This window comes from Lepisosteus platostomus, chromosome 1 (assembly GCF_059453375.1).
Source record: "Lepisosteus platostomus isolate fLepPlt1 chromosome 1, fLepPlt1.hap1, whole genome shotgun sequence".
Classification (NCBI taxonomy): domain Eukaryota; kingdom Metazoa; phylum Chordata; class Actinopteri; order Semionotiformes; family Lepisosteidae; genus Lepisosteus; species Lepisosteus platostomus.
Genome location: NC_142611.1, coordinates 58,972,492 through 58,998,324, shown reverse-complemented (window position 1 = coordinate 58,998,324; position 25,833 = coordinate 58,972,492). Strand labels below are relative to the sequence as shown.

At 38.1% G+C, this 25,833-nt stretch overlaps 2 protein-coding genes across 6 annotated transcripts in view; both read right to left on the bottom strand.

Annotated features, from left to right (window-relative positions):
- Positions 1–12,942, bottom strand: part of mnd1 (meiotic nuclear divisions 1 homolog (S. cerevisiae)) — a 32,551-nt gene extending 19,609 nt beyond the window's left edge. The window contains exons 1-4 of the mRNA XM_088633207.1: positions 12,806–12,942; positions 10,574–10,639; positions 7,693–7,750; positions 5,816–5,964 (exon numbers count right to left, since the gene is read on the bottom strand). Coding sequence (XP_088489333.1) covers positions 5,816–5,964; positions 7,693–7,750; positions 10,574–10,639; positions 12,806–12,808 — 276 coding nt within the window. The 5' untranslated portion in view covers positions 12,809–12,942. The remainder of the gene's footprint in view (positions 1–5,815; positions 5,965–7,692; positions 7,751–10,573; positions 10,640–12,805) is intronic.
- A 1,176-nt stretch (positions 12,943–14,118) lies between these two features.
- LOC148678299 (tripartite motif-containing protein 2) overlaps positions 14,119–25,833 on the bottom strand; it is a 48,692-nt gene continuing 36,977 nt past the window's right edge. For 4 of the 5 annotated variants that reach the window (XM_088633203.1, XM_088633204.1, XM_088633200.1 and 1 more), the window contains exons 6-12: positions 24,227–24,950; positions 22,663–22,766; positions 20,287–20,454; positions 19,243–19,423; positions 18,440–18,510; positions 18,047–18,187; positions 14,119–16,550 (exon numbers count right to left, since the gene is read on the bottom strand). In XM_088633203.1, the coding sequence (XP_088489329.1) occupies positions 16,398–16,550; positions 18,047–18,187; positions 18,440–18,510; positions 19,243–19,423; positions 20,287–20,454; positions 22,663–22,766; positions 24,227–24,950 (1,542 nt within the window). In that variant the 3' untranslated portion in view covers positions 14,119–16,397. The remainder of the gene's footprint in view (positions 16,551–18,046; positions 18,188–18,439; positions 18,511–19,242; positions 19,424–20,286; positions 20,455–22,662; positions 22,767–24,226; positions 24,951–25,833) is intronic. The other variant, XM_088633205.1, reaches the window with a different exon arrangement.

The window sequence follows — 25,833 nt, the reverse complement described above, 5'->3', positions numbered from 1 at the left end:
ATTAAAAAGGATGGACTTATAATGTATGGAGATTACCACCAGTCATACATACTTGGTCTGCTAAACCTCCCCTGCCAAACACTGACCACTACAAACCATTGACTTCCAGTGAGACTGCTGCAGGCTGTACACATCCATGTGGACTTCATTTACAAACAATGGATGGTATACAATGCTTTCCCAACATGATTCGAGGGCCACAGTTTTGTTTTACAGTAAAGAAATTTGTGAGTATGAAGTTAATTACAATATACAATTTATTTTTGGGTGATCCCACGCAAACTGTGCTCATCCCAGTGATTTCAAGTTACAGTAGGTATTGGGACACATTCACTTTAAGGAAGTTTCAGAGTGTAAAGGGCAGTATTGGGTTGCATAACCCTTTGAGGCAACAATTACACAAAGTCCTCATTCTAAAAGAACATTTTTTTGAGTAATTTGAGCTTTTCCATGTTTGTCTTTTTTAGGGGTATAACTTCAATTTTTTCCTTAGCAATTCAATTTCCCTTTCCACTCCTTGGTTGCACTGGCTGGGTGTATTGGGTCACTGTCATGCTGCAATTTTGTAAACTACAGAATTCTTTCTGCTGTGACCATCATTAGTTACATCATCAATAAAGATGATTGGGCATGTTCCAGACGTGACCATGCATGACATCACCTTTACAACATCCCCTCATCTCCCCCCTCAGAGGCTCTGGAGGCGTGGCGATAAACTCTTCGGTCTCCCATTTCAAGGACACAGGCCAGGGTGATTTCTGGGAAGTGCTACATTCACCCTATACTAAAAGCTATCCAATGCCTGGGTATGTATGAAATGTATGAAAATCCCTACTCAAGAGGATATCTGTTAAGGACTTTCACACATAATAACACTCCATCACAAACAAAATTAAAATGGGACCAAGTTGGACTCCTAGATTTATTAAATAGATTAAGAGAAAATAAAATGGCTCCTGTGGTGAAACATTACAAGAGCTGAGAAAAGACTATCCCCAGTCACACCGACTTGGTCTACCAAATTCACTTGACACAGACACACACGTTCTACTAGTGAGAGTGATGCACCTCACAGACAAAGCCCCGTGCATATTCAACACTCCTATTTACAGTCACCGCTTTGATGGACTTTAGTGTTCTTTACACAGACAACACAGCACTGAGGCTACTTCCATAGGGGTAAACCAGCCATAGTTGTTATATAACAGCATGTTTTACATTCATGTTTTAATTCATTTTAAAGTAGATTAGAGGAAAAGGCGGAATCCTTAAACCTAATTTTAAAATGTTCAGTACTGCAGCAGAATGTGTTGCATGACACACGTTTAAAAAGTGAAATACTTTAATTACTGACCTCACTAGATGCTACTGCCCCTGATCAGGAGTAGACAAGGAAAAGGAATATGACAATTTGCTGTGGTTGATGCAGGAAAAGATATGAACGATGTTGTCCATGTTGCAGGCAATGATATGATGAATATCCCTAAAGATTAAACTGCATTTCCACATTTTTTTATTTGCAACCTCCTGAACTGAACATTGCCCACAATGCTGTCACCCACAGGCTTGTAATTAAGAATATAGTATTATTAAAATTGAAAGAAAAAGGGTAAATTTCCCTAAATGTCCGTTTTTGTTTTCTATGTGTGACTCATTCCTGTTTCAACAGACAGAAACACTCCAGCTATACCTGCAACAGGAATTCTTTGGAACAACAGTAGTCCTGGCACATGTTGGCAGGGGGATTGGTGCGCTACATTTATCATAACATGCACATTTCTGCATGAAATAACATTGTTTCAGAAGGTAAAGGACATACCTGTACATTTTAGTGTTTTTTTTCTGATGGGAACAGACTAAAAACCCTTTCTTGCTTGTTACCGCTTTCAGATATTGCGAGTCTTGTGTAACTCCATGCCAAATCAAGGCCCAAGCTGCAAGTTTGCACAGCTGACAGGTATGAGGTAACTCCCAAATACACAGGCCACACTAAGGCGAGCTTCCAACAGGAACACCAAAGGCAAAGGCGTTGCTGCAGTTCACATTATTTTAATACATTGTTACCTGATTGCTTCTATGCAAAGCACTGCTTTTCCCCCCCAAACTCACTTCTACTGCTCAGCAAATAGCAGTACAACACTTAACATCCAAAGACCATAAACATACCCCAGCTAATAATCCTACTGTAACACATTTAGAAAATAAAATAAATATTACAAAAATGATTTCATATACAGTGCCTTGTGAAAGTATTCGGCCCCCTTGAACTTTTCAACCTTTTGCCACATTTCAGGCTTCAAACATAAAGATATAATTTTTTTATTTTATGTGAAGAATCACCAACAAGTGGGACACAATTGTGAAGTGGAACGAAATCTATTGGATTTTTTAAACTTTTTTAACTAATAAAAAAATGAAAAGTGGGGCGTGCAAAAGTATTCGGCCCCTTTACTTTCAGTGCAGCAAACTCACTCCAGAAGTTCAGCGAGGATCTCTGAATGATCCAATGTTGTCCTAAATGAATGATGGTGATAAATAGAATCCACCTGTGTGTAATCAAGTCTCTGTATAAATGCACCTGCTCTGTGATAGTCTCAAGGTTCTGTTGAAAGCGCAGAGAGCATCATGAAGACCAAGGAACACACCAGGCAGGTCCGTAATACTGTTGTGGAGAAGTTTAAAGCCGGATTTGGATACAAAAAGATTTCCCAAGCTTCAAACATCCCAAGGAGCACTGTGCAAGCGATCATCTTGAAATGGAAGGAGTATCAGACCACTGCAAATCTACCAAGACCTGGCCGTCCCTCTAAACTTTCAGCTCAGACAAGGAGAAGACTGATCAGAGATGCAGCCAAGAGGCCCATGATCACTCTGGATGAACTGCAGAGAACTACAGCTGAGGTGGGAGAGTCTGTCCATAGGACAACAATCAGTCTTACACTGCACAAATCTGGCCTTTATGGAAGAGTGGCAAGAAGAAAGCCATTTCTCAAAGATATCCATAAAAAGTCTCGTCTAAAGTTTGCCACAAGCCACCTGGGAGACACCCCAAACATGTGGAAGAAGGTGCTCTGGTCAGATGAAACCAAAATCGAACTTTTTGGCCAATATGCAAAACGATATGTTTGGCGTAAAAGCAACACAGCTCATCACCCTCAACACACCATCCCCACTGTCAAACATGGTGGTGGCAGCATCATGGTTTGGGCCTGCTTTTCTTCAGCAGGGACAGGGAAGATGGTTAAAATTGAGGGGAAGATGGATGCAGCCAAATACAGGACCATTCTGGATGAAAACCTGTTGGAGTCTGCAAAAGACCTGAAACTGGGACGGAGATTTATCTTCCAACAAGACAATGATCCCAAACATACAGCAAAATCTACAAAGGAATGGTTCACAAATAAACGTATCCAGGTGTTTGAATGGCCAAGTCAAAGTCCAGACCTGAATCCAATCGAGAATCTGTGGAAAGAGCTGAAAACTGCTGTTCACAAACGCTCTCCATCCAACCTCACTGAGCTCGAGCTGTTTTGCAAGGAAGAATGGGCAAGAATTTCAGTCTCTCGATGTGCAAAACTGATAGAGACATACCCCAAGCGACTTGCAGCTGTAATCGCAGCAAAAGGTGGCTCTACAAAGTATTAACGCAAGGGGGCCGAATAATTTTGCACGCCCCACTTTTCATTTTTTTTATTAGTTAAAAAAGTTTCAAAAATCCAATAGATTTCGTTCCACTTCACAATTGTGTCCCACTTGTTGGTGATTCTTCACATAAAATAAAAAATTTATATCTTTATGTTTGAAGCCTGAAATGTGGCAAAAGGTTGAAAAGTTCAAGGGGGCCGAATACTTTCGCAAGGCACTGTAGATCCCAGAATGATAAAACTTCCATTCTAAGCTATTTCTGATAACATCTAAAATCTAAAACTGCCAGCAGTGTCACCTTTAGGGAAAGTCATTCACTGTGGCCTTTAATGTTTCTTATTAACTTAAAGTAAAATTACCTAAGTTCGCAGCCAGTTTAGGATTTATTTTCATAAAAATTGATTTTTAAGAGGTATTTAAGAGGTTAACATGACTTATAGAGAATGTGAGGCCATTCCTCTTCACAATTATCAGAAATGAGCAAAACAAACTGAAGGCAGTAAACTTGAAACCAGAGAACCTAGTGGTTAGTGTTCTTTATTTCCTTTTATATGCATGTTTATGTCTGGTTTGTGTGAACCAGATTTAGTGCCGTGTCACTCCACAATTTAGTGAAAAGTCCCGTCATGTTTTTGCCTGAACTAACTGAATATCGAGGGACTGTATTGCAGTGTATCAATCCTTTAAGGGGAAAAAGATCCTAAAGCCGAAGAAAAAAAAACACAGGTGGACACAAAAGTAAAAAAGGTTGCAGCATGCATGATTAATGATGTTTATCTAATTTAAACTTTGTGAATGCATTTATATTGATCTCAGTTTAAAATATTCCAAAGAAACCTTACAGAAAATGCTGTACATTTGTAAAAAGACATTAAAGCTTTTGTTTAAAGAGGAAACCACCCAAAAAGCATTGATTTGTCCTTTTCTCCTAAAAAAACAACTCTTGGTTTTCCCCATTAAAAAGTAAAAGAATGAAGGGCATTGTTGTGGAGACACTACATAAAGCTGATACTGTAAGTCAAAATTTACCTCACCTAAAATTTTCAGAAGCACTTGCTTTCTCAGGAAAAAGAAATAGTCTATCGTTTCTTTTAGGAGACGGTGCAGTTTCCAGGGTCCTTTACAGTTTGATCACTATTTACGATGGTGTTGCACTGTTATAATATCTACAGGTATGTTATGTAAAATGACAAATTAAGCCGAATACTGTACCACTTAGCAAATTCATGTGTTTGTAGTTTCAGATATTTACAGAAAATAATGTCCAGTTTAAGGTATTGTGATATTTAATAACACAAAGGATGTTCAATCCCACATTTTTTCCGCATTGGTCTTCAACGGTAACAAGTAACACGACATTGAAATACACCTTTAGTCTATATACAGTTCTGTGCATCTTTTCAGACTTTTCATTCTTGTATTACACAGTGCACCAGTTTCTTCACCAGTCATAGCACACGTATATAACATACCATGACATACGTTTTGTCAAACACAAAAAATAAATACCTTACCCAACATCTGTGCTTTATGAGAAAACACCGGCTTTCTGTTGCCTGAAATTCTATCAGAAGAGATTCGACTGCTTCAATTCTCAACTCAAGCAGTACCCCAGTGGTGCAGAAACTGAAACAGGCATATTCTCAGCAAACTCAAACTCTCAACCTCTTTTGCACACATATGGGCTATAGTGATATGAAGCTAGACTGAGGCATTTCAAACTGAGGACAAACTGAAATTCACAAATAACTCCAATCTTACTCCAACCCCTCAACTCACCCTTTGCAAAACTGAATGACGTGATTAGGCCTGTGTAAAATGATCAAAACAAACAGGATAATCATATTTGATTGTAATCTGGACTAGTGTGGTTAATTTTAGATTGTACTGCCTGAGATATATTTATATTTAATGCCCAATGGAAGCACTGTAGTCCACTGTGTTCCTTCCAAATTTAACATGGATTTATTGTTCAAAGGTAAAAGCAAAACAGATTTGTAAATTTCACACATGTTGAATATCACATGATATATCATCGACATCCAGCCACCTTCTCCACTTTGCAACCACAAAGACCCGCATCATCTTTCAAGTGTGCTCATGACACTCCTAAACGCTGCACTTGAAGGTCTTTCGGACGCGTGAAAGAGCATCACACCGAATGAATTACCTGCTTCTCCAGCTCCTCCAGTTTCCGCTTCCTGCAGTGAACAGCCTTGCTTGGGAAAGCCCAGTAATAGTTGGAGGTGCCAATCTTTTCAGAATCCACCATGCTGTCATCTACCAGGCTCTGCAGCACTTCCTTCACGGACATGGGTGCTGCAGGGGGCAAAGCCAGGGAGTTCAAGGTTACTTCCCGCGCCTCCTCTCCAGTCACAGCCGTGCTCTGCAGTAGGGATCGCTGCCGATCCAGCTTTCCCCCAGACTGTGGCAATGCTGCGGAAGACTGCCTACCGCACACGCTGTAATCAGTCCATTTAAAAAACACAACTTAGGACGTGAAGCACAATTTAAAGGTCGTGAAACAAAACCATGGCCCAGAAGACAACATCCCAGCTCTTGTTAATAAACAGCTGAATTAGACACTCGGATCAATTAGCGACTCGCAATCAAATGAGAAAAGTGGGTTGAATGGCCTCCTCTCAAACTTAATCTTTCTTATGATCGTGCCAAACTGAGTTAAACAAATGAGAGTATATTTGTAAAACAGGATTTGTTCCATTATTTTGAAAGGAATGACTGTAGTATGCTTTTTATTCAGAATGATAGGCATCTACCAAGCAGCATAATATAAAACACCATCATTTAGACTAGCTTATTAGCTAAAACAACCTAAACATTTGCCACATACTGCATGTCATTCTTTGATCAAAAAGTAAAAAAATGCAACTTTAATCCAGTTAATAAATTTCTAATAACCTTGTTTTTTTAGATATAGCTAGTACACAGTCCTTAGTTTAGGAACTATGTTTGATTTTAACACTGAAAAAGCAGAATGTCTACATAATATCTCTTTGAGCAGTCTCTAAAGACAGGAGTAGCTCCTATTGTTTGGAAAATTGCTAACACCCATCCACAGAACAAGTGATAAAATCAAACTAAGTAATTACTGATTAATGGGTCTTCTCTCACATCTATAGTTATACAAAACTTGAAAATATGATTGGTTGTAGCCTCTCATGTTTTTATGTACTGGAATGGGAGACTCTAAGGAAAACTGGGTAAATGCTGTCATGTTGTGTGAGAGCAGTAGGTGGCATCTTTTCCCTCTGGCTGAGAATTTCCAAACCAATGTCCCATTATTGCAGCAGGAGATACCATACGGCAGAATGAATGGTATCCCATGAAAAGGTACTTGGGACGAGACGTTTAACCTGACATCTTGTTCATTAAAGGGAGTCAAGCATTTGTGAGGGTAAGAGTGTTACCCAAGCATCCAGGGTAAAGAGATGTATTTGCCAAAGTTGGCATACCCTTATTTACCCTATGAATTCAATTGCTAAAACAATTTCTCATTTTTCTGTTTTACCCACTGTGTAATTAGCTTATGGCATGTAGTGCATCTCCCAAGTCCCCTCCTATATGTAAAGTGCTTTGGGATGAACAAAGGTACACAGAAGCAAGCAATTATCATTGAAGTGACTGCACTGCAATCAGTTTCTCAACCCATTTTCTGCCAGCCACGTTAATGTCTGGTAAAATTTACTCAGCAGTTCCATGACTCAAACTCCATGAGTTTTTCCCATTCGGTTTTGATTTAAAAAAATGACCCGATTTGAACAGTATTTAGATTTTGTCGTTTTAAAAAAATATGTAATGCAAAAGAAAAGGATACAATCACTTTTTTATCATTGTTTATCATGTAAACAGACAAGAATGAATCACAAACATTTCAAAGTAATAAATTAAATGAAATAAAAATTATTTCAATCAATAGTTTTTAATACTAATTAAAAATTCTTGGAACAATATCAGAATCCTTACATTTAATACGATTATTTTGAAAATTCCTATTTAATTCAATCCAAGATCAGACTGAATACCTACTGATTCCTTTAGACTTTGGGGCGATCTTTTCTATATCCTTCAGCTGAAACACATCTTTCTGGAAAAGGAAAAAAGCATTTTTCTTTTAATAAAGCACCAACACATATTTGGGTATTATTATAATGATCCTAGTATAAAAGCATAGTAAATGTTACTAGTCATGAAGAAATAAGCTCAAGACTACAAGTCATGGGGCTTCATACCACCCTGTGGTTTTACATACACAAGTGACATTTTTGTTTTAAGGTGCTTTCTGCAAAGGTCTTGTGACTATTTTCTCCTCAAAGAATACAAGATAACATTCTTAGGTTCCTTGCTCTAATATCCCATTCCCCATGTGTACTTCAGATCACGTTTTAAGCACAATTCTGAATGTTGAGGGTTTTTACAATTCTTGGCTGTGAAAACCCTTGTTTCAAAGGTGTTCTTGGGCACGCCTTGCAAAACAGGCAGAACCTGAAGCAGCACGCAATCACATGCTTTCTGCTTTACACCACAAAATGTTCCATGACACTTTTTGACAGGATTTGCATACAATATGTGACACACATTCAAAATGTATCATCAGAATTAAGATAATCTACAAGAACAAAGCTCTGTTGGGCTCTGTGAAGCACAAGATTCTAATCCATACCGTTAAAAACAAATGGAGGAAAGAGCTGGATTCAGAACACATATTTGCTAAAACACGGACACCTAACACACATGAAAACTATATAAAACAGGAGCAATGTGCAGTGGAAAAAAGTACAAAGGCTCACCAAAATAAATACTTAAAAACAGTTAACCCGATGAGTCTAAAGAGACCAGATTTGGGTTATAGGAAAACCATTCCAAACAACAAGCCAGTCCAACTCCACAGCTCAATCTCCGCACACCCTGCCAACAAACCATGCAGTCACGGTACACTTCCAGAACCACAGAGCAGCACCAGAAAACCTTTTTGCACTGCAGAAACTTGAGCTCTGGCCTGCAAGCACACACTCAAGTCTCCCAGGGTGGAATTTCAGTGAAGAAATCTTGTTTCACGAGAGCTTGTGTGCAGCCCCCTTATATAGACTGACTTTCGGCTGCCTAACGTGTATCCCAGTGATCAGCCACCTCAGCTACAAGAGGTCAAGCAGGAAAGAACAAATGCACATTTCAAAACAATGTGTACGGAAAAGGAAAATGCCAGAGTCCACTCCTTCCTCCGTGTGGATGGATTCACAGATGAGTCAGCGCAGAGATGCAGGTCAGCCGCCTAGTATGGCTCCCTGGAGCTCTCTCACTGTGCATACTCCACCTCCCACTCGCCCAGCAGTGCTCTTCAGAGAGACAAGCCCTTCATGTACGTAGCTGACGGTCACTCGTCTTCTGCTGGTTTAATCCATGCTGTGTTAACAGAGTTACAGGTTTACTTCTTCAGGCAAAAATAAAATAATCCATCCACCATCAGACGTCTTCCAGTTCCTAGTAAGGCTTGGAGCAGCCAGGAGAACCTGGGTGGGAGTTGAAGAGGCAAAGATGGACTACAGCCTGGACAGTACAAAACTAAAATTAGTTTAAAATTAATCAATTTGGATAAAAGCACTTAAAACAATAAGTCATAGCAACTTGGTACGGGATCAGCAAGGAAAAGTAATTTACAACATTTTAACTGTGACTAGTTATAATAAATATGGCATAGACTTTCCCAGTATGCTGTTGGCAAGTTTTCTACATTAAAAAATACAAACTGCAAAATGTACGAGATGGGCTAAATCACTAAACAGTTTAAAACAGTACATAGGAGCCAAACATCTTTAGCTGACATCTTATGCAGTATGCAGGACAACAGGACTTTGCATAACAGAGTACATTTTGGCCTTAAAAAAAAAAAACCTTAAGACGATCCTTAATAAAACTATATACTGACTGTATAATATATTGTGGCCTACTATATATTCTAGGAGTCATATGTCAAAATATCAGAAAACACATGAAGATCAAAACATAAATTACAAGATCTATCACAAGATTATTGTAAATGGTTATGGCACTAGAAAATAAAATGGAATTAAAGGCAAACAATATACAACAGAATCCCAGCTCACATGTAATAATGAAATGCATCAAAGACAGGCAGACATGATAAACTGCAGTTTATGCAGGTGCACACTCCTTGGGTTTTATACAAAATTCACAAACTGATTACAGTTTTACACAGATAATTTACCAACGGTGACAATCATGGAAAAAATGACACAATCAGTGGGAAACCACTTCCAAGTAAACGTCAGCAGTCTGAATGCTTTAATGGTGAGGTTCAGTTCCTACACTACAGAACAAAACCATGTCATTAAGGGGCATATCTGCTTTGCATACCTACAATTAATGTCACTGCATCGCAACCCTTTGTTTCTGTCCTCCTTACAAACACTATGCCTGGATTGCAAGACAAACGAATCGGTCACGAAGCCTCCAGTGTAAAGGAAATTTCATACAATTGATTGGAAAAACAAACATCCCTTTAGCTTAATCCTTTCTTTCAACATTTTCCAGATGTTGACATGCATCCAGATACAGTCCATGCAACGTGCGTCCGTCCAACACCCAGTATAATTTTAGATGAATGAAAACCACACCATGAGATCTGCTTGATCACACACAAGTATTACTGTCATGACATACACGAGAGAACAAGAGAACAGGAGAGAGGTTACAAACAAGAGGTGCCCATTCAGCAAGTTCAGCAGTTGATAGCTTCCTGATCAAATGAATGGAAATGCAGCTCAGGCCTCTCCAGGCCTTTGTCATGCATGTTAGGATGTACATGACACAAGAGGAAGAGAAAGAAGAGGTTAATAGCAAAAAGGCTCAAACCGAAGGCATTTCAGTGATGGAGACAAAGCCAACTTACTGTCTCAAAAAATATCTCCATCATACGACTCCGCTTCTCCTCCAGGCTCAGTCCTTTCTTCTTAGACTACAAGAAAAGAAAAAATGATGAGCAAACACACACAGCACAGCAGGTTCTCAATAATTTATTCAGCTTCTTCCAAATGTGCTTGTGAAACTGGCGTATGTCAAAAAGAGAGACTGAGGTGTAAGTCTTCGGTGTCCAGGCGCTGGTCCTGCAGTCCTGCTCTAGATCATTTTACACCCATTTCAAGAAACCACTCCCGGTAATAATTAGGGGACTAACCGAAGGCCAACGAAATTGACAATACAAAGTGTCAGGGCGGAAGGGTGTTGATCTTACACAGTAGAACTGAAGTGAAAATTCCACCTTGTATTTCTGGGGAATCCCTGTACAGTCTCTGAGGGACCCTGTCTGAAACCCCCTGCTCTACCTAATCTGTGCTTTTGGCTGCTTCTGTTTTTTTACAGCTGGCAGGTGGCTTCAGCACAATAGGTATTCCCAGAGCTAATAACAGCCAGTGATTGCCACACAGTGCAAACCACACAGATTGCTACTGAACAGCTGACTGCGTTGCTGTTTGCCCTTGTCAAAGGTGATTCCATTTACCTTTGATAGATTTACTGTTTATTTCTTAAAATACAGCGAGAGGTTTTAAGTTACCAGTTTCAGAGGAGGTGCCATGCAGTGGCATTTGCAATTTTAGGAGGGAAGCAAATCCATCACAGGACACTAATTAGAAACCCATACAGTAGATGCTGTTTGAGGGCAATAAGAGAGAAATTTAAGTTTCGGTTCATTATGAGTAATATGATTGTAAGTCTTAGTGTTACCCAGGGATCTCCTAAGGCCAGCGAGAAAAGACAGCGCCACCTGGCTAATCTTGCCTGGTTTAAGACTGCGATTTCAATGCCGGAACGCCATTGAGACTGTCTGTCCATTCATTTATTGTTACGTTTTGTTAGCGATCGACAGTGAGGGTTTTCGTTTTTAAACCAGTGTTAAGACAAAACACGTACCCCCGATAGCCTAATACTTCGTCGTCTTACACCGATAACCCAGTTACAGGCCTGAAATCTTAAGAATGGTGAAGAGAACGAGACGAGATATTCATTTTTATGGTAAAAAAAGTGAAAATGAAAATGAAAAGCAGTCCTTAAATGAAAAACCTTTCATAAGAGTGATAAAAACCCGGTTTTAGAAATAATAGCACTGAGCTATACAGATGACTGGTTTCAACAAAACAGTGGTTAGTTTAATGTTTTATAAAATACACATACAAGATGTTAGTTGTAAACAGAAAGCTTCAGGGTTATCAGTAAGTGTGAGCAGACTCTGTGACTTCTTGATGAGATACTGAATATTTGTTTAAACTCCGCTGTCATCCCCCTATAGGCAGGCTCTTATAAATTGAGTTAAAAATAATAAACATTTACTGTACAGTTATGTACTGTACACATAACCTTTTCTTTTAGAAACATTTTGGAGGGTACCACTACAGGCGCTGTCTGCTCTCAGTTGTTTGAAAATATATATATATATTTTAAATTCACTTTCATAATGTGACTAACATAAATAAACTATGATTAACATAGTATGATACTTTTGTCACTGTCACAATTTTTAATTGTATTATTTTTAAAGTTTAACGTTTGTTTTTATTTATGAGGGCACAATATTTGTATGTGCGTTTGTAATGTGGACAGCTTGTCCTTTTCTTGTTTTAGTTTTATATGCGTGCCTAAAGTTTTAATATCGGTCTGTGTAAAATCGTGCTAAAATGTGCTAAAAAAAGACTGTTTCAAACATTTTTAAATGAGCAACTCAGAGATAAAAAATACAGGGGGTACAAAAAATAATTTCAACTGCAGCAAAGAAATGAAGAAATGTTCTTCTGACGTGCAGATGCACGTCTGACCTACGTTAATGTACATTTATTTAAATTTATTCCATTGTATTTATAAATTATATCAGGTAACAGTTCTGCCACCTAAATGTAGAAGTGAAAACTGCCATTCACGTAAATTTTTAAAAACTTTTTTGGTCCACATCAATTTCTGAAACAAACGGAATGGATTGTGGGTCAAACATTTTGAGAAAAGCATTGTAAACTACAGTTTCACGCACCGATTTACAGTGTTGGGTTCATCTACACCGTACTTCAAAGTAACAGAGGTATGAAAAGCATAGGGTTTAGTCAAAAAACACAATAAACCAGGTACCATCACTTACCATTTTGTTTATTCACTCTTACAAAGTGAAACTTCCCGCTCGTTTACTCTGCCTTCCTGAATGTTATTTCCTGTATCCAATTGATTGTCTGGCCTGCCTGGGCGGGCAATCGAGAAAAATTAAAGCGTCTTGCGCCCTCTATTGGAAAGACGCTGTACCATGGGGCCACGTTTCTTCTGCAGGACAGGACAGGACAGATCAGCGCCTTTGAGGTGATTAACGTACCTGCCCGATTTTCTTGGTTTCTGGGGGGAAAAAATCAATGTACGTTAATCTCTGTATGAAATTACTTTCACAGCAGGAAATAATTTTTGCCTCTCCTTTGTACCAGCTGTAGGACAGCAAGATACATCTTGTCATGTGGTGAGCAGAACCCAATGTTCCAAATTAGTGTAGATGAAGCTAGTGCATTGGAGAATTTTACCATTACTACTTTTAAACTAAAGCCTGGACCTTTAACTGTATATGCAATCAATCTGCTGGTTTTTGTATTGCTTTAACTATCAAAAATGAAGAGAATAACACACCAGCATTAATTCCTACATTTATTAACACAGCAGCTTCTGTTTAAATATCTGTAATTTAATATTTGAAATCGGTATGCATCCACCTCATACTTATCCATCTTTATTTAATCACTATCTCTATTTCAAGATCACTTGATTGAAGAGCATTTGACAGCTTTTCCTTCCCTGGCATGATCTTTATGTTTAATAACTTTAGTAAGATAAAGTTTCCTAACTAGGCCTATACTGGAATCTATACCAGTATCACTTGACAGCTCTGCAGTCTTTTCCTTGTGAGAATGCTGTGCATTGTATCTACAAGCATGAAAAGCCATGAACACTAAAGTCTAAAATTAAATCCTTTAATATAGCCTCTGACAATGATAACAATCTTTCTTCCAATAAAAATCAAGACTGTTAAAAACATCCTCTTGGGTACACAAAGCCCTGTTATTGTTTGATGACCTTTTTTCACTCTCTTTCCTTCTGACCTGAATAACAGATGGCGTGCTTGAAACAGTAGGTTGAGAACAAGCCATGAGGCAGGTTAAAAGTGTAATGAACAAGTCGAAAATGGAAAGAACCATGCCACAAGATTCACTGCCAATCTTGCTAAAGAAAGAAATCTTGAGAAAACGCTGTATGGGAAGGGAAGGCCCCAAGTATTTGTCGTTCACAGTGCTGACAGAGTACACATGGGTGAATATCCATTGTCACCTAAATGTGCTCTAACTCGGGCTCTTAGTATTAGAGCATGAGCAGTGTTCACATATTATATAAAGCAATTAATAGCACTGACAATCACAGTGGTTTTCAAAGAATGCAATACTTTATTTCTGTGCTGTACATAAACATGATTAAATTAAGGAATGTTTAAAAAAAATAAAAGAAATGTTTACACCCACTGCAAGCACATTACGGGCTCAGGATATTGTGTATATTTAGTGAAGGTGGAAATCACTGCAGGTTGTTGGTAAATTTCTTTCCTGTTGGTCATAAACTGGTCTCTTAGTGAAATGGGTGAAACAAAAGCATTTTAAGGCTTTTTTTTACAGACCACTTAGTGCTCTACATTCTGAGCCATTTTATTTTGAACCCCTGTATTATACAAACTGATTTGTACAGACATTTCCAAAATTTACACCACCGGTAAAATTTACAAAGCACAAAATTCATATCTTTATATAAAAAACCACATTACAATGGCATTGCTTCTGTCATTAATACATATAGAACAAAACATCATATGGGCACTTTGTTTTCTGTTTTGGCATCACAAACACATTGCATGGAAATGAAAAAATAAATAAATAGGGAAATAAAGAGAAACAACTACACAAAGCAATAAAAGAAGGACTATATCTGAACCTGGCCGATTGTATTAATAATGTGAAATACCGCTGCAGCAAAGTAAAAGATAGCAGCCAGGCTTGTAAGTCTCACATTGTTAAAGACACAAAGACAGTAGGTTCATATCTGACCCACACATCTATATCAATAGAGTAACCTCTACTCTCTATATATTGTCAGATATAACTATTGTCATGTTTCCAATTGGTGACAATAAAATCAAAGCATAGTTTGCAATTGTTGACATTCTACTATTTCCACAGAGGGATTCACCACTGCTTCATATTCTACCTGGGGCTTATTGAGTAAGAACAGGGACAGCCACATGGAAGGAAAACTACAGACTATCCAGAAGCGTAAAACGTCTTAGAGATGACGTGTGAGGTCTTATCTGTGGGACTACTCCAAACCTGTGATTTTCTGAACAAACTTTATTTGTATATTTAATAATTAATCCTTTTCCAATGGCACAGCTTTGGACAATTTTCCAAAGAAACACTAATTTGTCTTAATATGTTTAAGATTGCAGGGTTTGTATTTTAAGAAAGCACAGTTACAAATATTTATTCTGTGTCAAAATTGTCCAAATAAAAATCTTGTGAAAACATGCTATTGATGCACAGGGGATACATGATAATAGGGATGTATATCCAATAGGCTGCCAATCAACAACATACCTTTAGCACTATATCTTTCTTGCCACTTTTAAAGAAATAACTGCTTCTTTGTGTGTACCGTTCAGTGCCGGGGACCTTGGACATTGAGTGGTGTAAACATCAGTATTACCATACAAGAAAGAGAGGAATGAAAAAGATGAAAAAATTACTGGAAAGGCCATAACCTAGCAGACTGTTCTCCTAATGCATTGTAGTTTGTTCAAAAAGCTTAAAGACCATTATGTACAAGAAAAAAATGCATCTACGGTTGCATTGCTCTTACATAAGTTTGAAGACCTTTTAAAATCAAGCGGAGAGTTTAAAAGGGTGAGCTTTTGTTCTTTGCCACATACAAAACACTCCTCAAAGCATAGTAGCACAAAATAAAACTCTTAATCTGATCCAGATTTTTTGGACAAAATATCAGAGACAAATATTGCCTTTAATTTTCTTAAATCTTTAAACCTGCCATACTTTCAAACATCCCACATCCTTACTTCCTACATACTTTATGTACAGCATCATCATTCACCAGTACGTTAAGGTTACAGTGGTACAGTATGCTTTTCATTTTCAGATTCATAGCGTTACATTTTAAACTGAAAGACAAACACATTGACTGGCCATCAATTAAATAGTTACAAATATAACAGCAGGCATGTAGCATTACCTTTTTTTCTTAAGGAGAACCATTAAAAAAGCATTGCATCACAGGAGCATAAGGGCATTCAGAAGAACAGGAAATCAGCTACTGTAATAGATTATACTACTATACAAGTCATTGTAACTAAAATATGGTGTTAATGTATTAATATAGTCTACAAGTTCAAGTTCATTACTTGGCACGCATATGGCGCTTTACTCCTTTAATGCTTTAATGGACAAAATGGAAAATATTCACAATAGAAACCACCAAGGTGAGGAGTTCTGTGATTTCTAATGAGAAATGGATAAAAAGTGAGGCCACAAGAATAGGAAGCAGTTGATGACTTTAGTGTCCAGAAGAACTGGCAATCTTGAGTTGTAAGTATGTCTCCAGCTTTCTTGGCAGGTGATGTGGTACGCGATGCAAGCTTTAAGTCACTGTAAGTAGCGGTAGACTTTAAAGCAGTGGTTTCCAGAATCTGCTACAACAACATGGCCATCGGAGGTGAGTGCCAGGCCTTGCGGGCCATACAGAGGATCCGCTGAGGTGTTTATGTAGGACAGGAAAGAGCCACTGCCATCAAACACCTGTTTGAGGGGGAGGAATAAAAGTCGATTAATTCCAGCCTCTTGGAATGACAAACCTTCACTTCAGTTTTGTACACTTAAGTAATAAAGAGCTGGCAGTTTTACATAAATAATCCACACCCTTTTTTTAGGGTTCAATATTTTTCAAATATCTTTCTCTGGTTTTCAGATAATCAGTAGCCTACTGGCACATGAAAGTGTCTAACGTGAAACAGTTGCTTTTTTGACTGTATAATTCAGTTGCTTGCAGATGTCATAATTTAGCACTGAGCCCTACTGCTTTTAATCCTTTGTAAAACAAGGTGCTTGTTTTCATGATTACAGTTTGCCAAAATGCAAAACAGTTTGTCAAGTTCTTAACTGTAATGGTGGTGAACAGATGCTTGTTGAAAAACTGACTTAAAGGGCACATCAATGTTTCAAAAAACATTTCAATAACAGTACACCAGCTTGATAAACCTAACCTTAACCCTAATACAGTGTCATCACTACTCTAAGTATAAATATTTTGTTTACATTCTACAGACCATCAACTCATAGTAAATCTACATCTTATAATGATATACATGTATGTTCAACTCTAAAGCATGACAGACTTTTCTATAGAATGTTTTACAGTTGTCACAAACACCTCCAGATATGTCTGTGAAAATCTGTATGTACTGTATATAACTTTGAAAACTTATGCCTACTACCATACTGTATGAACTAACACTTATACTAACCTTAAATAAGGGTAGATCAAATTATAAATTAGTTAGGGTAAAAGTTTGGCAATCATGAGTAAAGGTGGTTCCTCAGAGCACAAGCTGAACACTGTGGCCCAGGTTGAACACGCAGACAAGTGCTGTTTGAATCTGGTCTGTGTCATTAGCTAACCGCTTTCCCATTGATAGCCCAGTAGTAGCACACAAATGGCTATCACCTCTGGGTAACGTTAGTCAAGGTGAACAGCACCTGCAAGTGCTGTTCACCTGCACTGAAGTGACTTCAGTGAGAGACGTTTCACACCTGCCATCAGTTCTATCTCTCCTGCAAGCGTGCAGCTTGTCAAATGTCGGTAGCTGTGTGTCGAGTTATCAGAGGAGTGCCATTCTCCCTGTCTGGTACAGAGGTTGCAGCAGTAAGTTGAGTTGCTACACAATTACAAATTAGGCAACTATAAAGCAGAAGATAAGCAAGTCAAATAATAAAAAATTGGCAAATACATCTTGTACAGTTAACAAGATGTACAGTTAACACAACATTTGTTATTCTCAGATTGGTATGACAACCAAGAGAAGTCAACATTTTTCTACAACAATCCAAACCTGAAAGAAAACTGTTGAATATTTGCTTATTAAACCAAATATATGATCAAGGTTTAAGAAAGCTCTGCAAGTCTCTAAGCTTGACAAAGATGTAAGATATACATGACTATCACTTGGTGTTGATGTTGGCATTTTGTGACTGTCCTTGGAATAGACACCTGCATAGTTCTTTAATGCCATTCTTACCTGTATCCGGCTATTGCCCCAGTCTGCTACAATGATATTGCCATTGATATCTACTGCCACTCCTGTTGGTGCATTAAATTGCCCATTGCCTTCTCCATTGGACCCAAATTTCAATAGGAATTCCCCCTCTTGGTTAAAAACCTATATGTCACAGAATAAATATAAAAAAATAAGTCTCCTTGTGAAACAGTCACTAAATTGATACAGCTGAGATTTTGTTGTTTATTTTTACTTATTTCAACTGTTACTTAAGTAATGGAAGTGTTTGAGCATTGCTGCATTTCAGACCGGTGCACTTGCTCTTATGAATGTACAGTACGGTCTTTTTAACTCCCTGTTCCGTTCACCTTTACATATAAAACCGAAAAGCATACAACATGAATACAGCCTCACCTTCACAGAGTGGTTATGGAAATCTGTAACAATTATTTCATTGTTATTGTTCACAGCAGCAAAGTGGGGGCCTGAAAGGAAAGGAAGACATGTCTTGGCATTTCTAGAAACTTTGACTACCCTCTATTCATGATTCAAGGACCTGATCTGTTTTCATATAGGCAGTTTCTCTTAATAATCCCTACATTTTAAATTTCTGCAGTGCCGCATGGTTTCCAGAAGTGAAGTACATTTTAGTTGCATTTTTTTGTCAGTTCCAGTACAGTGTTCTCTAGAATTGATGAAGAACAGAATAGAATTGAAGTTCCTTAGTCCCCTGATTTAGCATACTGTAGCTTGAGCAACATTCCCTTCACTGTGATCTGTTATCCCTCTATGATATGGTAATAATATATAATTTTTTAAGCATTTGTTTCATTTATGTACATTACATGATTATGTGTTTCTCACACTCCCTATATATTTTGAGCACAATATACAGTATGTGAAAAAATACAAAATCCAAGCTTTAATGAAATGGGAAAAAGTAATTCTCATAAAATTATACATGAGCTATACACCTAAATCTAAATAATGTACAAAGGACGAATGAACTTTAGAAATTGGATGTGACAAAAATACATTAAAAAGGGTTTTGTGAGAAGACAAGGATGCGTCAACTTTCAATTACATTAATTGCCTTCAAAGAAGTCCCCCCTTTGAAGACCCGATGACAAGGGAGACATGCTGGTGGTATCTTGTCCATGCTGTATCTCCATGCAACGGTGAGTGTAAGAGGCAAAGAACGGGGGTTTACATATTACCATCAAGTGTACCTGCAAACTGCTTGTCCCCGTTTCCACGGCTACCAAACTTTGTCACCAGCTTCCCATTGGGTTGAAAGATGAAGACGCAGCAGGCCTTGTTGTCCACCACGATGATGTGACCATTTCGATCCACTGACACCCCTTTCGGCCCCATTAGTTTACCCGACCCAATCTTTGTCTGTGAGGGCAAACAATCATTAAGGGATGTGCATGCGTCCTTCAAAGTCAGATTTATGCCACAGTTCTTGGATTTCAGTAGAAAAACACGTATACACAAGGCATATTATGAGGAACACACCCAATGTTTTTGTCCTTCATGTGCAGTGATTGATTACTACTACTCATAATAATAGAGTTCAGGTGTTTAAAAAAAAACAATTATCACCCTACATAATATAGGGCTACACAGCCCTACAGTGCTTTACACAATATAAAAAGCACATTTCACAAGATTTTAGCTTTGGTCTATCTAAAAGACAACATTCCAGGCTAGATTTAAGAAAACCCTCTGTGTTCAATCATTTTTTGAGACGGTGCTCCAGAGCTTTGGAGAATTCAAATAAAAGGCCCTGTCATCCGCAATGTGTAGACAAACAGTGGGAACACACTTTAAACTAGAAGGAAGACAATAAAATATCTTTCTTACTCTTTCAATGCTGTGATGCCTTACAACTACAAAACCCATAGTTCATTCATAAAAATTTTTTTTACTGTTGATGTCTATCTCAGCAAGCAATGGGCGCCACCCTGCACAGCACAGGGCACATACACAAAGGCCAATTTTCCCAGAAGCCAAGTAACCTATCAGTATGTCTTTGAATTGTTGGAGGTAACCAGAGCACCTGGAAGAAGTTCACAAGAAGAACATACGAAATCCACACAGATAGCACCCCAGGAATTGAAACCAGGGCCCCACTGCTGCAAGGCAGTGATGCTAACCAGTGCCCCACTGTGCCACCCTAATTTGGAGTCATTTCAAATCAAAATCAAAGTAAGCTAATTTCCTTCTAGCCAATGCTTCAGTTCCCTCTGAGGGCTCACCTTGAATTTCCCGTCGCAAGAGAAGATGCTGACCCACTTGTTATCATAGTCAGCAATGATGATGTCCCCATTGGGGTGGACAGCCACACCTGTGGGGCGCTGCAGCTGTCCAGGAGACCTTCCACGCACACCAAACCGGATTTTAAATTGACCATCGTTTGAGAAGATCTGCCAACATACGACAAACCACCTTCATGTACTTCTAGAATGGAAATTTGAGCAAGCATGTACGTAAATTTCTTTCACTGTAAAATTATTACATATTTTTGGAAACCTTTATCCAAAGTACTTTGCATTAAAAGACACACCATTCAATCACAGGACACATAAGCACACACCTTGGAGATGCCAATGAATCTATCCAGCATGTCTTTGGAAGGTGGAAGGAGACAGCATTGATTGAACACTTGTAAAAACAGTCATGACTAGGAAAATAGTTTTAAGAGGTGTTCTTTAGAAGTCAAGCCCTCTCTGCAGTTTTAGCAGGTGGAGTCATCTACAGACAAAGCGATACGGCCACAAGAATCTGACAACATGCTCCAGTTCTCCTGGGGGACAGTGTCACTTCATGTGCACTCACACACTGGGCTGGTAGAATAGAACAGGATTTGAACTCTATCAAAAGAAACCCCAAAGGGTAAGTGGATCATGATTCAAACAAACCTACATTAAACCTTTGTTTTTTTAGATGTCTGTTCACTGGGGGGAAAATAATCAACTGGCCACTACCTGGAGCACGAAAACTGCAACTCATCTCTACTACGATCAAGTGTTACTTGACACAGAGAATAAGGAGACTGAATTTTTTTGGCAGAATTACATAAAGAGCAGACAGCTGCTGCTTCATTCTAAGCATGATCCTGCTCCACAGTGAGTTGTGTCAACACGCCCAAAACGTCATGTTCACACAATTCAGCTTTACACAATGTGTCAGGAATAGCTTCAGTCCTTGACAGCCACAGGACCATCTGGTTTTCAGTTACATTGCTGAGCAACAATTAGTTTAATTTGTTTAATTAGTACTGAAATGGTTGTGGAAGTGGAAATATTGTTTAACAATTCAAAATACAGTCTAAAAAACTCTGCCGTCTGTAAGACAGTATCATGAGATCAAGGTTTGTCCATATTTCTATAATGCCTACCAGTACAGAAGAAAAAAAAGGATGTTTTACCATTAATCAATGAATTAAGAACACAATCTCACTTTATGAAATATTGGGATGTTAAGGAAGCCGGCAGCAAAACAGGAAGGAAAACAACTGCAAAAATCATGTTGAACAAAAATGAAGACTGAAGCTTAAAGAAGTTACCAGATAACATACTGGATATTTGGGGTAATTGGTGTCAGAAAATGAAAGCAGAGCGTGTGAATTAAAAAGGAGAGTAAAATGGAAAGTAGAATTATTGGAAGATTCTTCTTTAGGGTACTGGATTTAGTATAAGCACTTCTTTACTTCCTTATATAAACGGTTATACTGTAGGAGTCTAAAATAAACTGTCCAGCAATGTTTTCAAAACAGATCCTAACTTATTTAAAGAATCAGAAGGATGAGATTTTCTATCAAATTAGCTAATAAAAAAACAAATAATCCATATGAGCTGAAAGCCACCCTCTTGTTCTTGTTTCTAAGGTTGATGTTGTTGTATTTGGTATTATCAATTGTTGCTATAATTCATATAATTCATATTATGAATATATTAAAATGTTCCTGTTCCTTTTGTTATTATTTGTAAGTGTGAAAAAAAATGGTTTAGTGTGCCAAAAATAAAGAATCCATCCACTGTGTGTTACATGAGCTCAATACGGTTGTGAAACCTGGAATCTTATTTTAAGAATTATTCACAAACTGCAAGCAATGCATATGATACAGGAAGAAGCTTGATAGGAATTTCAAGATTTAAAAGAAGAGGGGATGGATGGTTTAGGAAGTCAACAAATTTCTAATTTTGTTGAAAGAGTGAAGAAATTAACATGGCAATAGGCTGGACAAGTAAGTAAAATAGGCAATAGGCAAAATAAATTCCTAAACACTGAACAAAGACTTTATTAATCTGGATCATAAGAGTATCATGTGTTTGATTAGACCAGCACAAAGAACTCAAGAAAGATGAGAAATTAAGAAGTTTGCAAGACATGAAAGCAAAAATCGAGGGAGGCATTCTTAGTGCGATCTGTGGATATCTTTACCCAGCAATGGACTGAAAATAAAGGATTCCAATAAGATGATGATGATAATGGTCTAAATGACAGTGTAGAGCAAACATTTGCTTTGAATTTTCAAATTACTTTTATTGAAAAATATTCATTTTGCTAAAGATTAATACAGCAGTAATTAAAAGGATGTTTTGATTAGTCCATAAAAATAAGTGACCCACCTGTACACATTGATTGTTGCTGTCTGCTATCAAAATCTTGCCGACAGAAGATGCTGCCACCCCCTGAAGATTTGTGAACTCTCCTTTGTTTCTTCCCTTGGTACCTAAAATACAAAGACACTATCAATGGATTTTCCTAACAGGTCACGATGAACCAATAAAACACAATATCAGCAAGGATTTACAGTACGTTTGACAATTTCTCCATATACCGTACCTTGAAAAAATGGAAATGGCAAAAAAGCTGTGCATGAATAAACTGCAATATGCCTTGCAACTGAAAAAATGAAAAGCAACAATAATACATTTAGGAACAAGTAAAAGGTTTATTCCATGCTGAAAAGAGAAGAAAGAAAGAAAACACAACGTTTCGGCTGTGGAGCCACCTGTTACTTGTTCCTTTGCAGCCTACGCATGCTGACGCAGCTACCCACCTGAACTAATAATACATCTATAAATGTACAGTGTATGGTTAGGTACTTGTACTACAGTTATTTTTTCCTTGAATCTGTAACTTACTGAAAAGATGCTTATGCAAAAAAATAGTATTGTATGTGTGAAGGAATAATAAAGAAAGCTTTTCTTTGTTTTTATTGAAATTGTACATGAAAGGTACAGGATAGAATGTGATTATAATCCTTTTTTAACAGCTGAAAAATAAAAGGATGCTTTTCCAAAAAATAAATGTTGGGCATAAAAATATTGGAGGGATGGTCTTGTTCAAGACAGAGTATATTTAAGCATGAATGGCCTTTTTCATTATAAGATTTTAAAACAATGAGCATATGTTTTCTAAAATGATGTCATGTTTTTCACATATGAATGTTTTTTTCGAAATTTGCTAAATGATGTTATACATAAATCTGTGACCAGGATTTTCTTTATAAATGTTTGGAGTACACTGTGTATATAACAATTACTAATTGCAAATGAAAGTGTAAGGTTTTCATGTAACAATATGTGAAAACTGTGCAAGGTTCTGAATAATTTTGCAAGGCACTGAATACTTGTTTTTTATCTCTATAAGTCAAAGTTAACTTTCATTAACAAGACTGAACTTCCTGTGGGAGGCTGTAATAAACTAACAAAGGATTATTTATTTGGTCTTCCTCAATTTTCTTTTCTTTAAAGGATGTATACTTGGCTTGGATAAACTATGATACAGTGCAAAATTAATTCATATGCAAAGTTGTTTCTAGGAATAGTACTAAAGCTACAGCCCGATTCATGTACAGTAGGTTTCAAGCTTAAGGATCTTATCTGTAAACCAAAAAATGTTGACATTTACTTATATTATCAAGGGTTTTAGATACAAGAGCTATATTATACTGTACTTTATTTTACATAATTGAAAACCATGAGAAAAAAATCCAAAAGCATTCACACCGCGAAATGCATTTCAAATTTAAAAGTAATGTCAACGTGACAGGATGGAAATGATGTTAAATGATGCAGTGAATTTTTTCTTAATTCATAAACATTTTATTCCATACTGCTGCAAAACAGATGTTTTTTAACGGATAGGTTTGAAAAAATAAACAATATGGGTAGGCGTCCTGCTTACCAATTCTGAAAATCAGATCGTCCTCGATGGGATTCTCTTTCCGTTTCCCAGTGCTGTACATGCTGGCCGGTCTCTTCACAGCCTTCTGCTTGACATGCCCACTGCCAGGGGACTTCACGCGCTTCTTAGCGCCCTCCGTGGTCGGAGACACATCAGCGGTCTTGGCCACCTTCAGCTTGAAGGGGCTGCCTTTGATATGCTGATCATAGAGTCTAAGGGAGAGGGTGAAGTCACCCTCTTTCTGAACGGTGTACAGGAAGTCATACGTGCCATTCTTATTGTCCAGAATCTCGCCATCTGCAACGCTGCCGTCAGGGGTGGAGATCTCAGCAGTGAGGGTGGCGTTGCCTGTCTTGCACAGCTCCCCGTCCTTGTCCTTGGTGGTGATGGTGACCGAGGTGGGGTGGCCCACCACGCACTGCCGCAGCCCCTCCCCCGTGGCCACTGTCTCGTAGGCCACTGCGTTTGTGGTGATGATGGTGCCCAGGTTGTGAATAGACTTCTTCAGGCCGTCCGTCTCGATGATGAAGTCCAGCTGGTCATTCTCCTCGGGCTGCAGCGGGTAGTCCTGGCTGGCCAGCTCGGTCAGCCGCTCGCTCATCTGTTTCTTCACCAGCAGCACCTCGGCCTCCGTGCCGTGGCTCAGAGCCTGCTCGGTGAAGTTACAGCTGCTCTTGATCCCTTCCTGCCCCTGCAGAAGGTCGTCCAGCTGGGCCTGGAGAACCTGGGAGCCACAGAAGCGCTCTGTCAACTGCTGCAGAGCCAACGCACATCAGCTCAGGCCTGGGGCCCGAGCGTTTAGCGGAGCCCCACCACAAGTGCCATTCATTTTGAATTTTCTAATGAAATACAGATTTTTATAGTTAACTGAAAAATTGGTGAAGTGTGCAAGGTACTTTCAGACGTTTTGGTTAAATAGGTGTTGGTAGCTATAAAACATTTACCCTGTATTGCTAAATTTGCTTATTTTAGGCTACCATTCTGGAGAAAGGTTGTTTTCTGTGTTACAATGTACTGTAATAGATGATCTTTAATCAATACTCAAGGAAGAAAAACTAAATGTGCTTGTATTATTGGCAATTGGGAACTGCTTTACAACATCTTTTGATTTGGACATAATTGAAGCGTTAGCCAGAAGAAATGAGAAAAAAGACGTTTTAAAAGTGAGTATAATAAATGTTTCTTATCCAATTCAAGTTCAGTAGATATATTTTCTCAATAATACCACTGAAAATTCAGTTTCTCTAACATAAGTGTTAAGCTACATCTGTTAATCTGTTTTCAAATGTGAAAGTCAAAGGAAAGGAAATTGTTACAAGACAATTTTACTACATTAATGTTCTTTCTACACTGTATCATAACTTAAAACAAAATTAAACTATCTGCAAAGGCTATGGTCTTACAGGTAGGTGTCGAAGCTATCATACTCGTATTTACAGTATATTATAAGCCAAACACAATTATGTCTGCTCATAGGGACCACCAAAGAGGTAAGCCATCCCAGGTCAAGCCTAAACAACATTCTACATGTAATATACATTTACACTTTTTTACATTAAGGAGGCCACAGCACCCACATAACCTAACCTAATTTACACCTAACCTAA